Source organism: Cyprinodon tularosa, unplaced genomic scaffold (assembly GCF_016077235.1).
Source record: "Cyprinodon tularosa strain WSP-4 unplaced genomic scaffold, ASM1607723v1 ctg871, whole genome shotgun sequence".
NCBI lineage: Eukaryota > Metazoa > Chordata > Actinopteri > Cyprinodontiformes > Cyprinodontidae > Cyprinodon > Cyprinodon tularosa.
In genome coordinates, this window is record NW_024039642.1 from 337584 (window position 1) to 359460 (window position 21877).

Sequence of the window (21877 nt, forward strand, 5' to 3'; positions counted from 1 at the left end):
CTATCTATCTATCTATCTATCTATCTATCTATCTATCTATCTATCTATCTATCTATCTAGATCTATATTACAGACAGGTGATCTGTTTGATCCATCCTGTTTCCAAGGTTCTGGTTCAGAAATGAAACTTGCTGAAGTTTCCTTCCGTGTCTGAATCATTTCCTCATTAAATGAAACTCCTTCTAGTTTAGACTGGAAACGCCGTTTAATCCATGATGTCAATAAAGGTTTGGAGAATGTTGGTCAGTCGATGTGGCTCAGAAATGACATGATGTCATGTTGATCTCAAAGATTATCGAGGCTCTTAATCTGGGAGTTATTTGTGGGGAAAATGGGGTGTTTCGAGTTTGCTAGATTAAAAAGCCACATGACCTACTTCAGGAAAAATGTGCTATAGAATTCAAAATATCCAATTATGTTCAAAATAAAGACTTTTTACCATGTAACTGTTCAAAGATCATTTTTGCCAAAGGTGAATATTCTTGGTCTCGTTAACAAAAATAATCAATATATTCTGGGTTATATGTGGGTTTTTAACAAAGGAGCAGCTGAAGAAGTGTTGATGTGATGAAAGGAGGATTACAGACGTCCGTGGAGCACCTTTACTTTCCGTCTAATCTGAGTGGGATGGAACGAGCCGGGACTCCTCCTCGCCATCCCATGGGCTCTGGGGACGGCGAGCGGCAGAACTTCACTCATCAGCGAGGCTGAACCCATGGCGCTGTTCCTGCACTCGGATTTCCCTTTGATCAAGCAGCAGAAGGACGTGGAGATGTTTGGAGACCAGGAGGTCTGTAAAGGTGAGAGGAGGTGAAGGAGGAGCAAACTAAAGCAGTTCCTCGTTCTGCAGGTTGGAAACAGGAGAAAATAGGAATGTTTTAAAGAAGAAACAACATTATGGTCGCTATAAATGTCAATTTGTTTTGATAACGACTCTTTCACTGCAAAAAAATTTAATCTAAATAAGTCATTTTTTCTTGAATTAAGTATTTAAGTGAGACACTTTGCCAATGGAACAAGACAATTTACACTTAAAATAAGAAAAAAACTATTGCATTGTCTTATTTTAAGTGCATAATGCTAGATACATTCTTTTAAGAGTAAAAATACTCATTCCATTGGCAAATCATCTTATTTACCTGCTCAAATTAAGGGTAAATACTCTTAATTTAAGACATTTTTACTAATTTTGAGGTCGTTTTTGCAGGGTTGCCTGACCTCCCTATAGAAAAAGTTGAAACATGAGACTGGTTTCCTTAAACTGATATGACATGGAAGAAGGGCAAGGAACGTTCATGTGCACTGCAAAAATTTTTTAATCTAAATAAGTGATTTTTACTTCAAATAAGTGAGAGATTTTGCCAATGGAACGAAACAATTTACATTTAAAATAAGAAAAACAATTGAATTGTCTTATTTCAATTGCATATTATCTGATTATCTTATTTTGAGAGTAAATTCCTCATTTAATTGGAAAATCCTCATATTTAACTGCTCAAATTAAAGATAAATGAACTAACTTTAAGAAATGTTGACTTATTTGTAGATGGTTTTTGTGTGTTTTTTCTCTTAGTCACTGTAGACGAGCGGATTTGTGTTTTTGTAATGGAATATGGAGACTGTAAAACGTGCCTTTAGCTGACAGAGCAGGAATAATAAAAATATTACATACCTCTATATTTGGTCTTATTAAATTTTAAACAGTCGATGTTTGTGTGGAGTTACTCAGTAGCTGAACACCAAATACTTTATACTCTTAAGTCATTTCTTGGGTGGCTACACACTGGAAAAAATTGCAATCTATATAAGTAATTTTCTCTTAAAATAAGTGCATTTGTTCTTGGATTGAGGAAGTAAAGGAGACATTTTGCCAATGGAACAAGAAAATATACACATAGAATAAGAAAATACAATTTCATTGTCTTATTTCCAGTGCATATTATCTAATCATCTTATTGTAAGAGTAAAAATACTCATTCCATTGGCAGACTATCTCGTTTACCTACTCAAATTAAGGGTAAATACCCTCAATTTAAGACATTTTTACTTATTTCTAGATTGTTTTTCCAGTGAATTTTACTATTACAAACAGCAAAAATAATAAAATAAAATGCGTTATTGTCCTTGAACTGGTATATTTTATTTGATTTTAGCAGGTAGTTCAGATGTTTCACCACCGACTAACTTTATTTACATTTTAAACAAGAAGAAAAAAACTCCATTATCTTATTTCAAGTGAATAATATGTAATTCTATGTATTTTATTTTACAGTGAAAAAAATAGAAATCTAGTTAAGTCATTTTTTCTTAAAATAAGTGCATTTGTTCTTGGATTCAGGAGATAAAAAGAGACATTTTGCCATCGGAAAAGGACAATTTACATTAAAAATACCAAAACACAATTGCATTGTCTTATTTCAAGTACATTTTATCTAAATATCTTCTTTCAAGATTAAAAATACTCATTCCATTGGCAAATCATTTATTTTATCTACTCAAATTAAGTGTAAATACACTTAATCTAAGAAATGTTTACTTATATCTAGATACTTTTTGCAGTGTAATGGTTAAAAATACTTGTTACCTTTCCAGCTCTTTTTATTTACCTGCTCAGATTAAGAGGAAATATACTAATTTTAAGAAACTTTTACTTATTTTAGGTCAGATTTTTGCAGTGTGGTGAAGTAGTGAGGCTCTTATTTGAGCATAAATGTTGGACAATCTCTGATCAAAGCTAAACAAAAGCTCACAGATCTTCTAAAGGAAATAATAACGCATAAAAACTGATTATTTCCCTGCAGCTTAACGTCATCAGATCAATGATTTCACTATAAATCCGTAATTCAGTCCCTGTTAATTAACCCTGACTGTGTTGCTGGTTTTCTGCGGCCCTAAGAGGGTCTCAGCGGGGGGGCCGTGTCCCCTCAGGAGGCGGACAGAGGCGGCGCTTTGACGGAGGGTCAGAGGAAAAGGAAGAGGACAATCTTCAGCCGAGCCCAGCTGTCGGAGCTGGAGCAGGCCTTTGCAGTGACTCCGTACCCCGACATCACCCTCAGGGAGAGGCTGGCGGCGCACACACACTTACCTGAGAGTAAGATACAGGTGAGAGTAAGATACAGGTGGGAGTAAGATACAGGTGGGAGTAAGATACAGGTGGGAGAAAGATACAGGTGAGAGTAAGAAGCAGGTGAGAGTAAGATACAGGTGGGAGTAAGATACAGGTGAGAGAAAGATACAGGTGAGAGTAAGAAGCAGGTGAGAATAAGATACAGGTGGGAGAAAGATACAGGTGGGAGAAAGATACAGGTGGGAGAAAGATACAGGTGAGAGTAAGAAGCAGGTGAGAGTAAGATACAGGTGAGAGTAAGATACAGGTGAGAGAAAGATACAGGTGAGAGTAAGAAGCAGGTGAGAATAAGATACAGGTGGGAGAAAGATACAGGTGGGAGTAAGATACAGGTGGGAGAAAGATACAGGTGAGAGTAAGAAGCAGGTGAGAATAAGATACAGGTGGGAGAAAGATACAGGTGGGAGAAAGATACAGGTGAGAGTAAGAAGCAGGGGAGAGTAAGATACAGGTGGGAGTAAGATACAGGTGAGAGAAAGATACAGGTGAGAGTAAGAAGCAGGTGAGAGAAAGATACAGGTGGGAGTAAGATACAGGTGAGAGAAAGATACAGGTGGGAGTAAGATACAGGTGAGAGTAAGATACAGGTGAGAGAAAGATACAGGTGAGAGAAAGATACAGGTGAGAGTAAGATACAGGTGAGAGAAAGATACAGGTGGGAGTAAGATACAGGTGAGAGTAAGATACAGGTGAGAGAAAGATACAGGTGAGAGTAAGATACAGGTGAGAGAAAGATACAGGTGGGAGTAAGATACAGGTGAGAGTAAGATACAGGTGAGAGAAAGATACAGGTGAGAGAAAGATACAGGTGAGAGTAAGAAGCAGGTGAGAGTAAGATACATGTGGGAGTAAGATACAGGTGAGAGTAAGATACAGGTGAGAGAAAGATACAGGTGGGAGAAAGATACAGGTGGGAGTAAGATACAGGTGAGAGTAAGATACAGGTGAGAGAAAGATACAGGTGCGAGAAAGATACAGGTGAGAGAAAGATACAGGTGAGATTAAGATACAGGTGAGAGTAATATACAGGTGAGAGAAAGATACAGGTGAGAGAAAGATACAGGTGAGAAAAAGATACAGGTGAGAGTAAGATACAGGTGAGAGAAAGATACAGGTGAGAGAAAGATACAGGTGAGAGAAAGATACAGGTGAGAGAAAGATACTGGTGAGAGAAAGATACAGGTGAGAGTAAGATACAGGTGAGAGTAAGATACAGGTGAGAGTAAGATACAGGTGAGAGAAAGATGCAGGTGGGAGTAAGATACAGGTGGGAGTAAGATACAGGTGAGAGTAAGATACAGGTGAGAGTAAGATACAGGTGAGAGAAAGATACAGGTGAGAGTAAGATACAGGTGAGAGAAAGATACAGGTGACAGTAAGATACAGGTGAGAGTAAGATACAGGTGAGAGAAAGATGCAGGTGGGAGTAAGATACAGGTGAGAGAAAGATACAGGTGAGAGAAAGATACAGGTGAGAGTAAGATACAGGTGAGAGAAAGATACAGGTGAGAGTAAGATACATGTGAGAGAAAGATACAGGTGAGAGAAAGATACAGGTGAGAGAAAGATTCAATTCAATTTTCAATTCAGTTTATTTATATAGCGCCAAATTCACAACACATGTCATCTCAAGGCACTTTACAGTTCAACCAGATCAAATTGATACAAAGTTTTCTATCTAAGGAAAACCAGTTGATTGCATTGACTCATTGACTCAAATACAATCCCCCACACTAAGCATGCTTGTAGCGACAGTGGAGATACAGGTGAGAGTAAGATACAGGTGAGAGTAAGATACATGTGAGAGAAAGATACAGGTGAGAGTAAGATACAGGTGAGAGAAAGATACAGGTGAGAGTAAGATACAGGTGAGAGAAAGATACAGGTGAGAGTAAGATACATGTGAGAGAAAGATACAGGTGAGAGTAAGATACAGGTGAGAGAAAGATACAGGTGAGAGTAAGATACAGGTGAGAGAAAGATACAGGTGAGAGTAAGATACAGGTGAGAGTAAGATACAGGTGAGAGTAAGATACAGGTGAGAGTAAGATACAGGTGAGAGAAAGATACAGGTGAGAGTAAGATACAGGTGAGAGTAAGATACAGGTGAGAGTAAGATACAGGTGAGAGAAAGATACAGGTGAGAGTAAGATACATGTGAGAGAAAGATACAGGTGAGAGTAAGATACAGGTGAGAGAAAGATACAGGTGAGAGAAAGATACAGGTGAGAGAAAGATACAGGTGAGAGAAAGATACAGGTGAGAGTAAGATACAGGTGAGAGAAAGATACAGGTGGGAGTAAGATACAGGTGAGAGAAAGATACAGGTGGGAGTAAGATACAGGTGAGAGTAAGATACAGGTGAGAGAAAGATACAGGTGAGAGAAAGATACAGGTGAGAGTAAGAAGCAGGTGAGAGTAAGATACAGGTGGGAGTAAGATACAGGTGAGAGTAAGATACAGGTGAGAGAAAGATACAGGTGGGAGAAAGATACAGGTGGGAGTAAGATACAGGTGAGAGTAAGATACAGGTGAGAGAAAGATACAGGTGCGAGAAAGATACAGGTGAGAGAAAGATACAGGTGAGATTAAGATACAGGTGAGAGTAATATACAGGTGAGAGAAAGATACAGGTGAGAGAAAGATACAGGTGAGAAAAAGATACAGGTGAGAGTAAGATACAGGTGAGAGAAAGATACAGGTGAGAGAAAGATACAGGTGAGAGAAAGATACAGGTGAGAGAAAGATACTGGTGAGAGAAAGATACAGGTGAGAGTAAGATACAGGTGAGAGTAAGATACAGGTGAGAGTAAGATACAGGTGAGAGAAAGATGCAGGTGGGAGTAAGATACAGGTGGGAGTAAGATACAGGTGAGAGTAAGATACAGGTGAGAGTAAGATACAGGTGAGAGAAAGATACAGGTGAGAGTAAGATACAGGTGAGAGAAAGATACAGGTGACAGTAAGATACAGGTGAGAGTAAGATACAGGTGAGAGAAAGATGCAGGTGGGAGTAAGATACAGGTGAGAGAAAGATACAGGTGAGAGAAAGATACAGGTGGGAGAAAGATACAGGTGGGAGTAAGATACAGGTGAGAGTAAGATACAGGTGAGAGAAAGATACAGGTGACAGTAAGATACAGGTGAGAGTAAGATACAGGTGAGAGAAAGATGCAGGTGGGAGTAAGATACAGGTGAGAGAAAGATACAGGTGAGAGAAAGATACAGGTGGGAGAAAGATACAGGTGGGAGTAAGATACAGGTGAGAGTAAGATACAGGTGAGAGAAAGATACAGGTGAGAGAAAGATACAGGTGAGAAAAAGATACAGGTGAGAGTAAGATACAGGTGAGAGAAAGATACAGGTGAGAGAAAGATACAGGTGAGAGAAAGATACAGGTGAGAGAAAGATACTGGTGAGAGAAAGATACAGGTGAGAGTAAGATACAGGTGAGAGTAAGATACAGGTGAGAGTAAGATACAGGTGAGAGAAAGATGCAGGTGGGAGTAAGATACAGGTGGGAGTAAGATACAGGTGAGAGTAAGATACAGGTGAGAGTAAGATACAGGTGAGAGAAAGATACAGGTGAGAGTAAGATACAGGTGAGAGAAAGATACAGGTGACAGTAAGATACAGGTGAGAGTAAGATACAGGTGAGAGAAAGATGCAGGTGGGAGTAAGATACAGGTGAGAGAAAGATACAGGTGAGAGAAAGATACAGGTGAGAGTAAGATACAGGTGAGAGAAAGATACAGGTGAGAGTAAGATACATGTGAGAGAAAGATACAGGTGAGAGAAAGATACAGGTGAGAGAAAGATTCAATTCAATTTTCAATTCAGTTTATTTATATAGCGCCAAATTCACAACACATGTCATCTCAAGGCACTTTACAGTTCAACCAGATCAAATTGATACAAAGTTTTCTATCTAAGGAAAACCAGTTGATTGCATTGACTCATTGACTCAAATACAATCCCCCACACTAAGCATGCTTGTAGCGACAGTGGAGATACAGGTGAGAGTAAGATACAGGTGAGAGTAAGATACATGTGAGAGAAAGATACAGGTGAGAGTAAGATACAGGTGAGAGAAAGATACAGGTGAGAGTAAGATACAGGTGAGAGAAAGATACAGGTGAGAGTAAGATACATGTGAGAGAAAGATACAGGTGAGAGTAAGATACAGGTGAGAGAAAGATACAGGTGAGAGTAAGATACAGGTGAGAGAAAGATACAGGTGAGAGTAAGATACAGGTGAGAGTAAGATACAGGTGAGAGTAAGATACAGGTGAGAGTAAGATACAGGTGAGAGAAAGATACAGGTGAGAGTAAGATACAGGTGAGAGTAAGATACAGGTGAGAGTAAGATACAGGTGAGAGAAAGATACAGGTGAGAGTAAGATACATGTGAGAGAAAGATACAGGTGAGAGTAAGATACAGGTGAGAGAAAGATACAGGTGAGAGAAAGATACAGGTGAGAGAAAGATACAGGTGAGAGTAAGATACAGGTGAGAGAAAGATACAGGTGGGAGTAAGATACAGGTGAGAGAAAGATACAGGTGGGAGTAAGATACAGGTGAGAGTAAGATACAGGTGAGAGAAAGACACAGGTGAGAGTAAGATACAGGTGAGAGAAAGATACAGGTGAGAGTAAGATACAGGTGAGAGAAAGATACAGGTGGGAGTAAGATACAGGTGAGAGTAAGATACAGGTGAGAGTAAGATCACTCTAATTCATTTAAATACAGTGGTGAAAAAAAATCTGTACAAATTAGTAAATTAACTTGAATTTATGGATTTTTATATCCGTTTCAGCAATGCTGTAACGTTCAAGCAATTTAAATAAAAATTCTCATAAAATCCAAACAAGAAAAGGATATTTTTTATTAGATTTAGACTATTTTATTACAGTGTTGTTGAGCTTTTTGAAGGAGGTTTAAACCTCAGATTATTTTAGTGTAATTAAAGGAAAAGTCCTTTCAGCAAATAGTAATCCACCGATCATTATTTATACCTAAAGCTTTCGCAGTGATTTAATGAATTTAGTGTAACTCAGTAAAAAAATAAAATTTTCATGGCGATCACTGAGTCTGTGAGCGGCCATCTTTGCCCAAATATAGTAGCCCCTCCCTCCTGCCATCTTCCAGCAGTGACGTCACGGTGCGGTAAGCCTAGCGCCATTCTCCCCGCTTTCCAAGATAAATCAATGGGAACTACTAGACACATCTGCAATCAACAACAATTATTGAAGATTTCCAGAGGACTTCACCATTGAAATTCACCAGAGCTATAGTGAAACTGACAATGCCCACGTGCATGGCAGCTGGATGCTGGAATACATCGGGGAAAAGTGAAAAAAAGAGTTATTCCACCTTTCTGATTCCTGATCCTCCACGGACGGGTTGGTCGTTGGATCGCCAACTTGAAGAGGGAGGATTTGCCATCGAACTTCTGGCCAGAGAAAAAACCCGTAATATGTAGCCAACATTTGGAAGAAGAATGTTTTCAAGATGACTTGGATAATAGCGCGTTGTGACAAACACCAGATACAGCACTGGGACTTGATCAACAGCCGATACCGCACCGTGACGTCACTAACCAGTAGGTGGCAGTAGTGTTCTTTGACAAACATGGATGCCTCCAGTAAAGCACATTCACATGAAAATTACTCTGAATTAAAAACACTGATCATTTATTGAACAGGATGGAATCATTTCAGATTTAAAGAACTTTCAGAAGTTTGACTTTTTCTTTAAAGCAGAGAGATGATAGAAATGGACTTAATAGAAACAGACTGATGGTAATGTTAAATTCTGTTGCACCATAAAACAAACAGTTAAACTTAAAATAATGATGATTTACAGAGGCAGCTTTCTAATGATGCTTCCAGGTAGAAATCTTTTTCTTTAAATCAAATTTAAATGATTTCTGCAGAAAGCAGAACATGTTAACTTTTCCTAAGACGTCACAGACGACCAAACGACTACAGGAAGTTTCTGACTAGAAAATGTATTATTGCTGCTTTTGTTTGGTTAATAAGTAAAAGAAAATGTTTTTTGATTATTTGTGTGTTATTCATTTATACTTTTCTAGCAGTTAATATGAAAATGTAAGATCAGATGTTGCTATATTATCTATTTTCTTAAAACTCACACTGGGTAATTCCGTAAAAATTCAAAAAATATCCACTGGACTTGGTTTTCAAGATTTGATTTCAAATCTTGAAAACCAAGTCCAGTGGATATTTTTTGAATTTTTACGGAATGACTTTGACCTGGATGACTGAGAACCTTCATCAGCATATCACACTGGGTAACTTTTAATGTCACCCAGTGGGGAGTGTTGACATGGCGGTTAGAGCAGGGGGATTGTGCTCTGAGAAGGTTGCTAGTAGCGGGTTCGATCCCCACTCTGGGTTCCTGAGACAGACCCTTAAAGGTATACTATGCAAAACATGTAAAACACGTTAAATTTTCTTTGTAGTAAATTGTGCTACACAATTAACTCGCCTTCCTTTGCACTTCCCTTCTCCGCTTGGTTTTGTCATGATTTAATTAAAGGTCTGACCCAAAATGCAGAAGACCAAACCGAGAGACCAGGGAAAAGTTTAACAGGTTTATTTAGAATATATAGATGAATCCAGTGCTGCTCTGAACACTGTCAAACCGGAACTGGAAAGTGAGGGGAAGACACTGCGGTTAGTTCAGGCCCAGTGAGAAATTTGATTCTTTGACTTGAAGAAGATGAATAGGTTGCAGACTCATGTTTCCAGAAAAAAGGTGTCTTTATTGAATCCAGTCTGTGTGGGATGTTCCAGTGATTGTCTTGTTTGATGGTGGGCGGACGGGGTTTACTCAGTCTGTGGTTGTTCCTTGGGGAATGGAGAAGCTGACTGCCACTCAGATCTCCTGCAGTACTTGAACGGGCTGCGGTGCAAATGAAACCTTTGCTCAGTGTGAAGCTCAAACGACCTCTTGAGGAAAGTGGATCCAAACCTCCTGTTTGGAACCCAAACTCAGTTAGAAGCTCAGTTGATCCTTCCAGAGAGAGATGGTCCAAAAAAATCCAGTTTGCAGGATGACTTCCTGCCGAGAGGCAAAGAACAAAAAACAAAGTTAAGACTCAGGTTGACAAAAACTCAGTTTAACTCAGCAAAACTTAGCTTGGCTAGAGAAACCAAAACTGGCAAAACAAAAAACTCAGGTTAGACTCTGCTAAACTAAACATGGCTAGAGTACCCTATATTGGCAAACACTCTGGCGACGAGGTAGTGGCAGTCAGCACCTTAAGAGTCCTCCACAGGTAATGAGGCAACGAGCTGCAGGTGTGCAGGGAGGCTCAATGAGGACGGGGCACCACTTGGTGGAGGAGGAAAGGAAACACTAAAACAGACCACACAAACTGGATTCCTGACAGGTTTCATTTTCAAAGTTACAAAAGTTGACCTTAACGTACGGTAACAGCTTCAAATTCAGTTGGGAGGCTTTTAGAGGAGCAGAGAAGCAGCATGGACTGATGGTTGGGACATATTGGGGGTCATGGTATTGAATGTTTACACATATAAAATTGAAAATACATGCGAGACTAGTTTAGGTGTCTGTGTTTCAAATAAAATGGCTCGGATGATTACCGTATTTTCCAGATTATAAGATCCTACTTTTTTCCCCACGCTTTGAACTATGCAACTTATAAGAAGGTGCAGCTTTTCTGTGGATTTTTCCTAACCGCCAGAGGAAGAAGTCAAAATTGGAAATGAAAGCGGCTAATTTTCATTTAGCACAGGTATATGCTAGCAGCAGGAATGACAGAGAGCAAATGTCCAGAATTCACGCATTTTGACATTTATTTGCCGCCTTAAAGCTGCTGAATCAATGAAGAGACAGCTCTAACCGCTGGTCACGATCCGATCCGTTCTAGAAACACGACCCGTCCTGCACGAACTTCGGGGGAGGCAATGCTTTGTTTTTCTTACTTTTTTTATTCCTTTGTCTTTTTTCTGGCAGTGGGATGCGTTTGATAATTTTGAAATTTGCGTAAATATCGCATATTTAAAAACAAAAAAGCAATACACTCAAATAGCCTTTGGAACGTTACTGTGACTGCGCTTAGCGTGTCCGATGATGATGTCACGCAACTCAATGGAGAGAATGAGAAATCTGGGACGGATCGGCTAGTGACACTGCTGCGAGCTAACAAGCTAATGCGAGCTAGTATTCTTCTTCGTCCCTACTCCAGGGGTTATATGTAGAGCTCGCCCTAAAGGTTTATTGGGAGACAGTTCGGTAGATATCAGCGGCTTATAGCCCGGTGAGGCTTATAGCCAGGTGAGGCCTATAGCCCGGTGAGGCTTATAGCCCGGTGAGGCTTATAGCCCGGTGAGGCTTATAGCCAGGTGAGGCTTTTAGCCCGGTAAGGTTTATAGCCAGGTGAGGCTTTTAGCCCGGTGAGGCTTATAGCCCGGTGAGGCTTATAGCCAGGTGAGGCTTATAGCCAGGTGAGACTTATAGCCCGGTGAGGCTTATAGCCAGGTGAGGCTTATAGCCAGGTGAGACTTATAGCCAGGTGAGGCTTATAGCCCGGTGAGGCTTATAGCCAGGTGAGGCTTATAGCCAGGTGAGACTTATAGCCCGGTGAGGTTTATAGCCAGGTGAGACTTATAGCCCGGTGAGGTTTATAGCCAGGTGAGGCTTTTAGCCCCGTGAGGCTTATAGCCCGGTGAGGCTTATAGCCACGTGAGGCTTATAGCCCGGTGAGGCTTATAGCCAGGTGAGGCTTATAGCCCGGTGAGGCTTTTAGCCAGGTGAGGCTTATAGCCAGGTGAGGCTTATAGCCCGGTGAGGCTTATAGCCCGGTGAGGCTTATAGCCCGGTGAGGCTTATAGCCAGGTGAGGCTTATAGCCAGGTGAGGCTTTTAGCCAGGTGAGTGTCATGATGGGTTCCCTAATAGCGACCCAAGTATGCAGAACACCACTGACGGACACAGGAATAAAAGTTCAACAAGTTTATTTTGATACAAGCACACTGAAAGTACTGGTTCTGGTTCGGGCCTGGACACTGGTTCACCGGAGTCTGCGTGAGAGACAGTTCAGTTAGCGTTGCAAGCAGGAGCTTGATTTCTAGATGATAACTGATTGTACCTTGAGGATTCTTGAGGTTAGCTTTGGGAGAGTCACTGTTGGATCTGGAGAGGAGTTGATCAGCAGAGTCCGCTTGCTGCTTCAGCATCTCACGTCTAATCATGAACAGACCTTGGCTTTGGGTTTTCCAGCTCTTAGTCCTGAGCTGCATGGAAGTTCTCTATGAATCTTCAGGTTTGGCTCAGAGGGTCGGCTCGGCAGGTTAGCTCTTCCTGAGCTTCACAGAGGAGACACTGGTTTCCCTGAAGACAGAGATAACGGTTAGAATCCAGGCTGGATTCAAAGTCACAAAGTTACACTGAAGATCTAGGCTTAGGCGCTGACCAACTGGATCAACACTGCGGCGTTGAGGCAAGGTCTGAAGACAGCTTATATAGTGGATCCTCTGATGATCTTGATGAGCTGCAGCTGTGCAGGAGGCTCACTCAGAAGGATCCACGGCGGACTCTGCTGGAGAAAGGTGGAACTTCTCCAGCTCCCAACAGTACCCCCCCCTCAACGACCGCCCCTTGGCAGTCCGGAAGAGGTCGAAGGGCAGGAACGCTCGTACTCCTCGATAAGGGCAGGATCGAGGATGTACGAGCCCGGAACCCACTGGCGATCCTCCGGTCCGTAGCCCTCCCAGTCGACGAGGTACTGCCAGCCGCGACCTCGTCGACGGGAGTCCACGATGCGTCGAACGGTGAAGGCTGGATGACCATCGACCTCCAGGGCGGGTGGTGGGGAGTCGGAAGGCGGGGACAGAGAACTCGAGACGACAGGTTTGACTTGTGACACGTGGAAGGTTGGATGAATCCGGAGAGACTGAGGCAGTTGGAGACGGACGGCTGATGGGCTGATGACTCGGGAGATCTTGTAGGGGCCTATGAATCTGGGCGAGAGTTTTCGGGACATCCCCTTGAGGGGAATGTCCAGAGTGGATAGCCATACCTCTTGGCCCTCTGTGTACTCGGGGGCGGGACGTCTCCTGGAGTCGGCGAAGCGTTTGTTGGTCTCTGAAGATCGGTTGAGGGTGGCGATGGTTTCTCTCCAGATTTTCTGACAGCGGCGGATGTGTTGGTTTACTGACTGGACCGAAATCTCTCTCGTCTGCGGGGAAAAGTGGAGGTTGATAACAGAGACTAACCTGGAAGGGAGATTGACCAGTGGAAGCAGATCTGAGGGAGTTGTGCGCGTATTCGATCCAAGTGAGAAATTGGCTCCAGTCCACGGGATTGTTAGAGGTGAGGCAACGAAGAGTTGATTCCAGCTGCTGGTTCATCCTCTCTGTTTGTCCGTTTGATTGAGGATGGTAACCAGAGGTCAGAGAGGGTTTACAGCCGAGAGCAGAACAGAATGCCTTCCAAACCTGGGAAATGAACTGAGGACCCCGGTCCGAGAGGATCTCTTGGGGAATGCCGTGTAAACGGAAGACGTGTTTGACGAGGAGCTGGGCTGTCTGGAAGGCCGTGGGGAGTTTCCTAAGGGGAATGAGATGGCAGGCCTTCGAAAAACGGTCTACAATGGTCAAAATGGTGGACATACCTCGAGAAACGGGGAGGCCTGTGACAAAGTCAATGGCGATATGGGACCAAGGGCGCGAGGGAACTGGAAGCGGCTGAAGCAGGCCAGAAGGAGGTTGGTGTGAGGCTTTATTACGGGCACATGTGGAGCAAGCCAACACATACTCCTTGACATCTCTATGGAGGGTGGCCCACCAGAAGCGTCTTGAGATCAAAGCTATTGTTCTGCTGACTCCTGGATGAGCAGAAAACTTGGCAGCATGCATCCATTGGATGAGACGGGACCTGACGGAAGATGGAACATAGGTTCGGTTAGTGGGACCGTTACCTGGATCGGGTTCAGTGGCCAGGGCGGAGTTGATAAGGTCAGTGATTTCCCAGTTAACCCCTCCCACTGTGCAGGAAGGCGGAAGGACAGGTTCAGGTGTCTCGGGGTGATCGACGGAGTAAAGACGAGAGAGAGAATCGGGTTTGACATTCTTGGATCCGGGTCTGTAGGAGATGATGAGATTAAACCGTGAGAAGAAAATGGACCACCTGGATTGGCGAGGATTGGCTTGCTTGGTTGATTGGATGTAAGCCAGGTTCTTGTGGTCAGTCCATACAAGAACCGGATGCTCAGCTCCCTCCAGCCAATGTCTCCATTCCTCCAATGCTAGTTTGATGGCCAACAGCTCTCGGTCTCCCACATCGTAATTCTGCTCAGCGGAAGAAAGTCTACGGGAGAAGAATGCACAAGGGTGGATCTTTTGATCCGTGTCAAGTCTCTGGGATAGGACAGCTCCAACTCCAGAATCTGAAGCGTCCACCTCAAGGATAAACTGTTTAGCTGGGTCAGGCTACATTAGCACTGGTGCTCTGGAAAATAAAGATTTTAATTTATCAAACGCAGCTTGCGCCTCAGGAGTCCACTGAAAAGTGCATTTGACAGAGGTCAGAGAAGTTAGTGGAAGGGTGGTCTGGCTATAGTTCCGGATGAACCGACGATAAAAGTTTGCAAAGCCTAGAAATCTCTGTAGCTGTTTGCGGTTTTCTGGAACTGGCCAGTCTAAAACTGCCTTTATCTTGTCCTCAGATGGTTTTACCTGGCCGCCCTCGAGCACAAACCCCAAAAAGGTGCCTGAAGACTGGTGAAATTCGCACTTCTCTGCCTTTACGAACAGCTTGTTCTCCAGCAGTCTCTGTAAAACAAGGCGGACATGTTTCTTATGTTCATTGAGGTTCTTGGAGTAAATGAGTATGTCGTCAATGTAAACGAAGACAAATACATTTAAAAAGTCTCTGAGAACATCATTCACAAGGGCCTGGAAGCAGGCTGGAGCGTTAGTTAGACCAAAAGGCATTACCAAATACTCAAATTGGCCCAATGGAGTCTTGAAGGCTGTTTTCCATTCATCTCCTTCTCGGATCCTAAGAAGATGATATGCGTTCCTTAAATCCAGTTTAGAGAAAACTGTGGCTCCCTGTACGGGTTCGAATGCAGAGGCGAGTAGAGGAAGTGGGTATTTGTTCTTTATTGTGATCTGGTTCAAACCTCGGTAATCAATACATGGTCTCAGAGAGCCATCTTTCTTTCCAACGAAGAAGAATCCAGCGCCCAAAGGAGAGGAAGATGGGCGGATTATTCCTGCAGCTAATGATTCATTAATGTATTTTTCCATGGTTTCTCTTTCAGGCTTGGAAATATTATACAATCTGCTGCTAGGTAGTGGTTCACCAGGTAATAGTTCAATGGCGCAGTCATATGGTCTGTGTGGAGGTAGGGACGTCGCACTGACCTTACTGAAGACAGGTGCTAGGTCATGGTACTCGGAAGGAACAGAAGAAAGGTCAGGAGAGTCCATCTCCCCCCCACCTCTAGGAGACCCCACCAAGGGGGCAGCTGAACGGAGGCATGTTTCATGGCATGAAGTGGACCAAGATTCCAGGTGACGCTCTGTCCAATTAATGTGAGGATTATGCTTCTCCAACCATTCGAAACCAAGTACCAGAGGGGAACATGCAGAGGGAAAAACAAAAAATGTTATTGTCTCTCGGTGGTTACCTGACAGAAGTAGCTCGAGGGGCTGAGTTTGATGGGTAACTTGGTGAAGTCTCTTTCCGTCAATAGCAGAAACACTAAGAGGCTGAGTCAGAGGAATGGTTTCAATTTGGAGCTGTTGGACGAGGTTAGAATCGATTAAGTTCCGTTCACAGCCTGAATCGATGAATGCAGAAAAAGAGAGGCTTTGGTTAGAACAAAACAACGTGGCAGGAAGTAACAGTCGAGGAGATTTCTTAGTGTTAATTTGGCCCGCCAGACTCCTCAGATCCTCTGGCGGGCCCAGGCTTTTGATTTAGCCGGGCAGGAAGCGATGAAGTGTCCACTCTCACCACAGTAAATGCATAATTTGCTTAGAAAACGTCTTTGTCTCTCCTCTGGGGTGAGCCTCGTGTGTCCCACCTGCATGGGTTCGACATTTCTTTCGCCCGAATGAGAGGCCTGAATGGGCAGCGGTAGAGACTGGGACTTAGGTCTCTGAATGGGCAGCTGCTCTGTAGAGGAAGAACAAACAGTCACGTTATGTGAGGCAGAAGAAAGTGTCCCCTGCCTTTTAGAACTGTTTCTGGCACGGATTCTATTGTCCAATCTAATGGTAAGACGAATTAGATCTTTGAGGGTAGCTGGTTCGTCGAGGGTTGCAAGCTCATCTTTAATGTGCTCATTTAAAGCCATGAAATAGGCTCCCTTCAGAGCGCTTTGGTTCCAACCGGAAGCTGCCGCTTTAACCCGGAAGTTGATGGAGAATTCAGCCACAGAAGAATTTCCCTGTTTTAGATTGAAAAGAGCTCGAGAGTCAATGGTTTGATCTGTCTCTTGGTTGAATACCTGAGTAAATTCAGAGAGGAAATCAGAGTAATAACAGTTAAGGCTATCGTCGGTGGCAAATCTTGCCTGAGCCCACTCCAAGGCTCTTCCTGTTAGCTGAGAGAGGATGAAGGTTATTTTCTTGTAATCCGTGGAAAAGCTGCCTGGGGAGTACTGAAAAATCAAACGACACTGAAATAAAAATCCTTTGCAATCTTTCATGTTACCAGAAAATCTTTCTGGAAGACTTGGGCGGAACTCTGATGACGTCACCGCTGGTGACCTCGGAGGTGGAACTGGACCCGGATATGGTTGTGGTGCTGGTGCAGCATTAGCGCTGTTCAAATAGTTAGCATAGCTCTGTAGCATATGGTTATGAGTATCAACCAGGCGGTATAACTCACGGAGCGTTTGGGTTTGTCCTTGAATTTGGGCATCCTGCTCCTCCAATCGACGGGTGAGGTGATCTGCTGGGCCTTGAGTTTGGCCGCAGTGTTCTGTCATGATGGGTTCACTAATAGCGACCCAAGTATGCAGAACACCACTGACGGACACAGGAATAAAAGTTCAACAAGTTTATTTTGATACAAGCACACTGAAAATACTGGTTCTGGTTCGGGCCTGGACACTGGTTCACTGGAGTCTGCGTGAGAGACAGTTCAGTTAGCGTTGCAAGCAGGAGCTTGATTTCTAGATGATAACTGGTTGTACCTTGAGGGTTCTTGAGGTTAGCTTTGGGAGAGTCACTGTTGGATCTGGAGAGGAGTTCATCAGCAGAGTCCGCTTGCTGCTTCAGCGTCTCACGTCTAATCATGAACAGACCTTGGCTTTGGGTTTTCCAGCTCTTAGTCCTGAGCTGCATGGAAGTTCTCTATGAATCTTCAGGTTTGGCTCAGAGGGTCGGCTCGGCAGGTTAGCTCTTCCTGAGCTTCACAGAGGAGACACTGGTTTCCTGGAAGACAGAGATAACGGTTAGAATCCAGGCTGGATTCAAAGTCACAAAGTTACACTGAGGATCTAGGCTTAGGCGCTGACCAACTGGATCAACACTGCGGCGTTTAGGCAAGGTCTGAAGACAGCTTATATAGTGGATCCTCTGATGATCCTGATGGGCTGCAGCTGTGCAGGAGGCTCACTCAGAAGGATCCACGGCGGACTCTGCTGGAGAAAGGTGGAACTTCTCCAGCTCCCAACAGTGAGGCTTATAGCCAGGTGAGGCTTATAGCCCGGTGAGGCTTATAGCCAGGTGAGGCTTATAGCCCGGTGAGGCTTATAGCCCGGTGAGGCTTTTAGCCAGGTGAGGCTTATAGCCCGGTGAGGCTTATAGCCCGGTGAGGCTTTTAGCCAGGTGAGGCTTATAGCCCGGTGAGGCTTATAGCCAGGTGAGGCTTATAGCCCGGTGAGGCTTATAGCCCGGTGAGGCTTATAGCCCGGTGAGGTTTATAGCCAGGTGAGGCTTTTAGCCCGGTGAGGCTTATAGCCCGGTGAGGCTTATAGCCAGGTGAGGCTTATAGCCAGGTGAGACTTATAGCCAGGTGAGGCTTATAGCCAGGTGAGGCTTTTAGCCCGGTGAGGCTTATAGCCAGGTGAGGCTTATAGCCAGGTGAGGCTTATAGCCCGGTGAGTCTTATAGCCAGGTGAGGCTTATAGCCAGGTGAGGCTTATAGCCAGGTGAGGCTTATAGCCCGGTGAGTCTTATAGCCAGGTGAGGCTTTTAGCCCGGTGAGGCTTATAGCCCGGTGAGGCTTATAGCCCAGTGAGGCTTATAGCCAGGTGAGACTTATAGCCCGGTGAGGCTTATAGCCAGGTGAGGCTTATAGCCCAGTGAGGCTTATAGCCCGGTGAGGCTTATAGCCCAGTGAGGCTTATAGCCAGGTGAGACTTATAGCCCGGTGAGGCTTATAGCCCGGTGAGGCTTATAGCCCGGTGAGGCTTATAGCCCGGTGAGGTTTATAGCCAGGTGAGGCTTTTAGCCCGGTGAGGCTTATAGCCCGGTGAGGCTTATAGCCAGGTGAGGCTTATAGCCAGGTGAGACTTATAGCCAGGTGAGGCTTATAGCCAGGTGAGGCTTTTAGCCCGGTGAGGCTTATAGCCAGGTGAGGCTTATAGCCAGGTGAGGCTTATAGCCCGGTGAGTCTTATAGCCAGGTGAGGCTTATAGCCAGGTGAGGCTTATAGCCAGGTGAGGCTTATAGCCCGGTGAGTCTTATAGCCAGGTGAGGCTTTTAGCCCGGTGAGGCTTATAGCCCGGTGAGGCTTATAGCCCAGTGAGGCTTATAGCCAGGTGAGACTTATAGCCCGGTGAGGCTTATAGCCAGGTGAGGCTTATAGCCCAGTGAGGCTTATAGCCCGGTGAGGCTTATAGCCAGGTGAGACTTATAGCCCGGTGAGGCTTATAGCCCGGTGAGGCTTATAGCCAGGTGAGGCTTATAGCCCGGTGAGGCTTATAGCCAGGTGAGACTTATAGCCCGGTGAGACTTATAGCCCGGTGAGGCTTATAGCCAGGTGAGGCTTTTAGCCAGGTGAGGCTTATAGCCAGGTGAGGCTTATAGCCAGGTGAGGCTTTTAGCCAGGTGGGGCTTATAGCCAGGTGAGGCTTATAGCCAGGTGAGGCTTTTAGCCAGGTGAGGCTTATAGCCAGGTGAGGCTTATAGCCAGGTGAGGCTTATAGCCAGGTGAGGCTTTTAGCCAGGTGGGGCTTATAGCCAGGTGAGGCTTATAGCCAGGTGAGGCTTATAGCCCGGTGAGGCTTATAGCCCGGTGAGGCTTATAATACGTACGTCTCAAGTTTTCTTCTGAAAATTTATTGGAAGCAGCAAACAGTGAGGTGTCTCTATAGTCTGGAAAATATGGTATTTATGATGCGAATTCTGACTTGATAGTTAGAAGATGAGCTTAGCTCTGAGACGATGAGGATACTCAGCAGTGATCTGCCTCGTTTCTCCCCCCCCCCCCACCCCCCCCCCCCCCCCCCACCAGGTCTGGTTCCAGAACAGAAGAGCGAGGAGCATTAAAACAAGCAGACTGAGCAGGCCCACCAAGTCTGATGGAAGAGGTCCATGTCTCCTGGAGCCTTCTGCTGGACTCGGGAGCTCCACCTACCCAGCTACAACCACCCTGGCAGAGATATTCAGGCAGGACCAGAACCAGTCCTGTGAAGAAATGCCTCAAATTTACTCTGATTTGATCCAAATTTATAGCAACCAGGTATCGTACACCGCTCCATCTTCTTCATCGCTTCATCAGCAGCCTGCACCAAAGCTCCTCCAAAGCTGCTCCAAAGGGTCAGATGGGCACCGCTGGGAGGAGGAGCAGCAGCTGGGGCCGAGATTCAGCCGCATCATTTCCGGATCTTTTCCTCAGCCAATCAGCAGGCAGGGTCACCACCATCCCTCCACCCGCTCATACCAGGCCTTCACCAACTTCAGGCCTCAGAGCCTGGCTCCGCCTGGGAACCATCAGCCCGTGTACGGAGCCAGCGTTGGCGGTGGAGCTCACGCTTCAGCGGACCAAACTTCCCATCATCAACCAGTGTGCTGGGAGGTAGCCCAAGGGCAAGGCCACCACCACCACCACCATCATTCCCAAATGGGACCTCAGACCTCAATGGGATACATCTCCGATCTGATCTACAACGCCGCCATCGTGACCAACTTTCTGGAGTTCTAATACGGAACAATAAGAACATTTCTAACCACCATGTTTTACTTCCATCCTCTGTGTGGAATGTGTTGATGTTGTCTTTTAGTAGAGTAACATAGAGACCGTTATCCCTGCACGCCGTAGCTACTGTTGATGTTTAGAAGGTATCTTTGGTTTTACCTCTGTAGTTATTCCTTAGGATGGTCGTTACCAAGTATTCCTGAACAACCGTTTGTCTTTAAGATGCGGGTGGAGGAGATAATCTAAACCTAAAGACCGAAAGCAAAACCAGACCCCAGAAACGGGTTTATACGGAGCAAAGATTACTATTTTACTGTCGGACCAAATTAACAACTGCTCGTTAAGGAAAACTAGAAAAGCAATCCAAGAACACAGACCTCCACCAAGCTGACCTCTTCCATGCAGACCTCCGCCAAACAGTCCTCCATAATGCAGACCTCCACCATGCAGACCTCTGCCAAGTAGACTTCCACCAAACAGTCCTCCATAATGCAGACCTCCTCCATGCAGACCTCCACAAAGCTGACTTTCGCTAAGCAGACCTCCACCAAGCTGACCTCCATAATGCAGACCTCCACCATGCAGACCTCCTCCATGCACACCTCCACAAAGCTGACTTTCGCTAAGCAGACCTCCACCAAGCTGACCTCCATAATGCAGACCTCCACCATGCAGACCTCCTCCATGCACACCTCCGCCAAGCTGACTATCGCTAAGCAGACCTCCACCATGCAGACGTACTCGATGCAGACCTCCGCCAAGCTGACTATCGCTAAGCAGACCTCCACCATGCAGACCTACTGGAGGCAGACCTCCGCCAAACAGACCTATGCCAAACAGACCTATGCCAAGCAGACCTATGCCAAACAGACCTATGCCAAACAGACCTATGCCAAGCAGACCTATGCCAAGCAGACCTCCGCCAAGTAGACTTCCACCAAGCAGACCACAGCTAAGCAAACCTTCACTAAACAAACCTCCTCAAAACAGTCCTCCATAATGCAGACCTCCGCCAAGCTGACTATCGCTAAGCAGACCTCCACCATGCAGACGTACTCGATGCAGACCTCCGCCAAGCTAACTATCGCTAAGCAGACCTCCACCATGCAGACCTACTGGAGGCAGACCTCCGCCAAACAGACCTATGCCAAACAGACCTATGCCAAGCAGACCTCCGCCAAGTAGACTTCCACCAAGCAGACCACAGCTAAGCAAACCTTCACTAAACAAACCTCCTCAAAACAGTCCTCCATAATGCAGACCTCCTCCAAGCAGACCTCCATAATGCAGACCTCCACCATGCAGACCTCCTCCATGCACACCTCCGCCAAGCTGACTATCGCTAAGCAGACCTCCACCATGCAGACGTACTCGATGCAGACCTCCGCCAAGCTAACTATCGCTAAGCAGACCTCCACCATGCAGACCTACTGGAGGCAGACCTCCGCCAAACAGACCTATGCCAAACAGACCTATGCCAAGCAGACCTCCGCCAAGTAGACCACAGCTAAGCAAACCTTCACTAAACAAACCTCCTCAAAACAGTCCTCCATAATGCAGACCTCCTCCAAGCAGACCTCCATAATGCAGACCTCCTCCA

General features: G+C 45.0%; 1 protein-coding gene across 1 annotated transcript; it reads left to right on the top strand.

Annotated features, from left to right (window-relative positions):
• Positions 1–354: 354 nt before the first annotated feature.
• Positions 355–20578, top strand: LOC119775444 (homeobox protein SEBOX-like). Its single transcript, XM_038273427.1, has 3 exons — positions 355–800; positions 2897–3102; positions 19594–20578. The coding sequence occupies exons 1-3, from the start codon at positions 716–718 to the stop codon at positions 20281–20283; spliced, it is 981 nt and encodes a 326-aa protein (XP_038129355.1). The 5' UTR covers positions 355–715; the 3' UTR covers positions 20284–20578.
• The last annotated feature ends 1299 nt before the right edge of the window (positions 20579–21877 follow it).

Excerpts from the sequence above, each read along its gene's own strand:
- LOC119775444 (XM_038273427.1), top strand. The coding sequence starts at position 716 with ATGGCGCTGTTCCTGCACTCGGATTTCCCTTTGATCAAGCAGCAGAAG. Across the intron at positions 801-2,896 it reads AGACCAGGAGGTCTGTAAAG|AGGGTCTCAGCGGGGGGGCC; the intron begins GTGAGAGGAGGT and ends TGCGGCCCTAAG. Across the intron at positions 3,103-19,593 it reads TACCTGAGAGTAAGATACAG|GTCTGGTTCCAGAACAGAAG; the intron begins GTGAGAGTAAGA and ends CCCCCCCACCAG.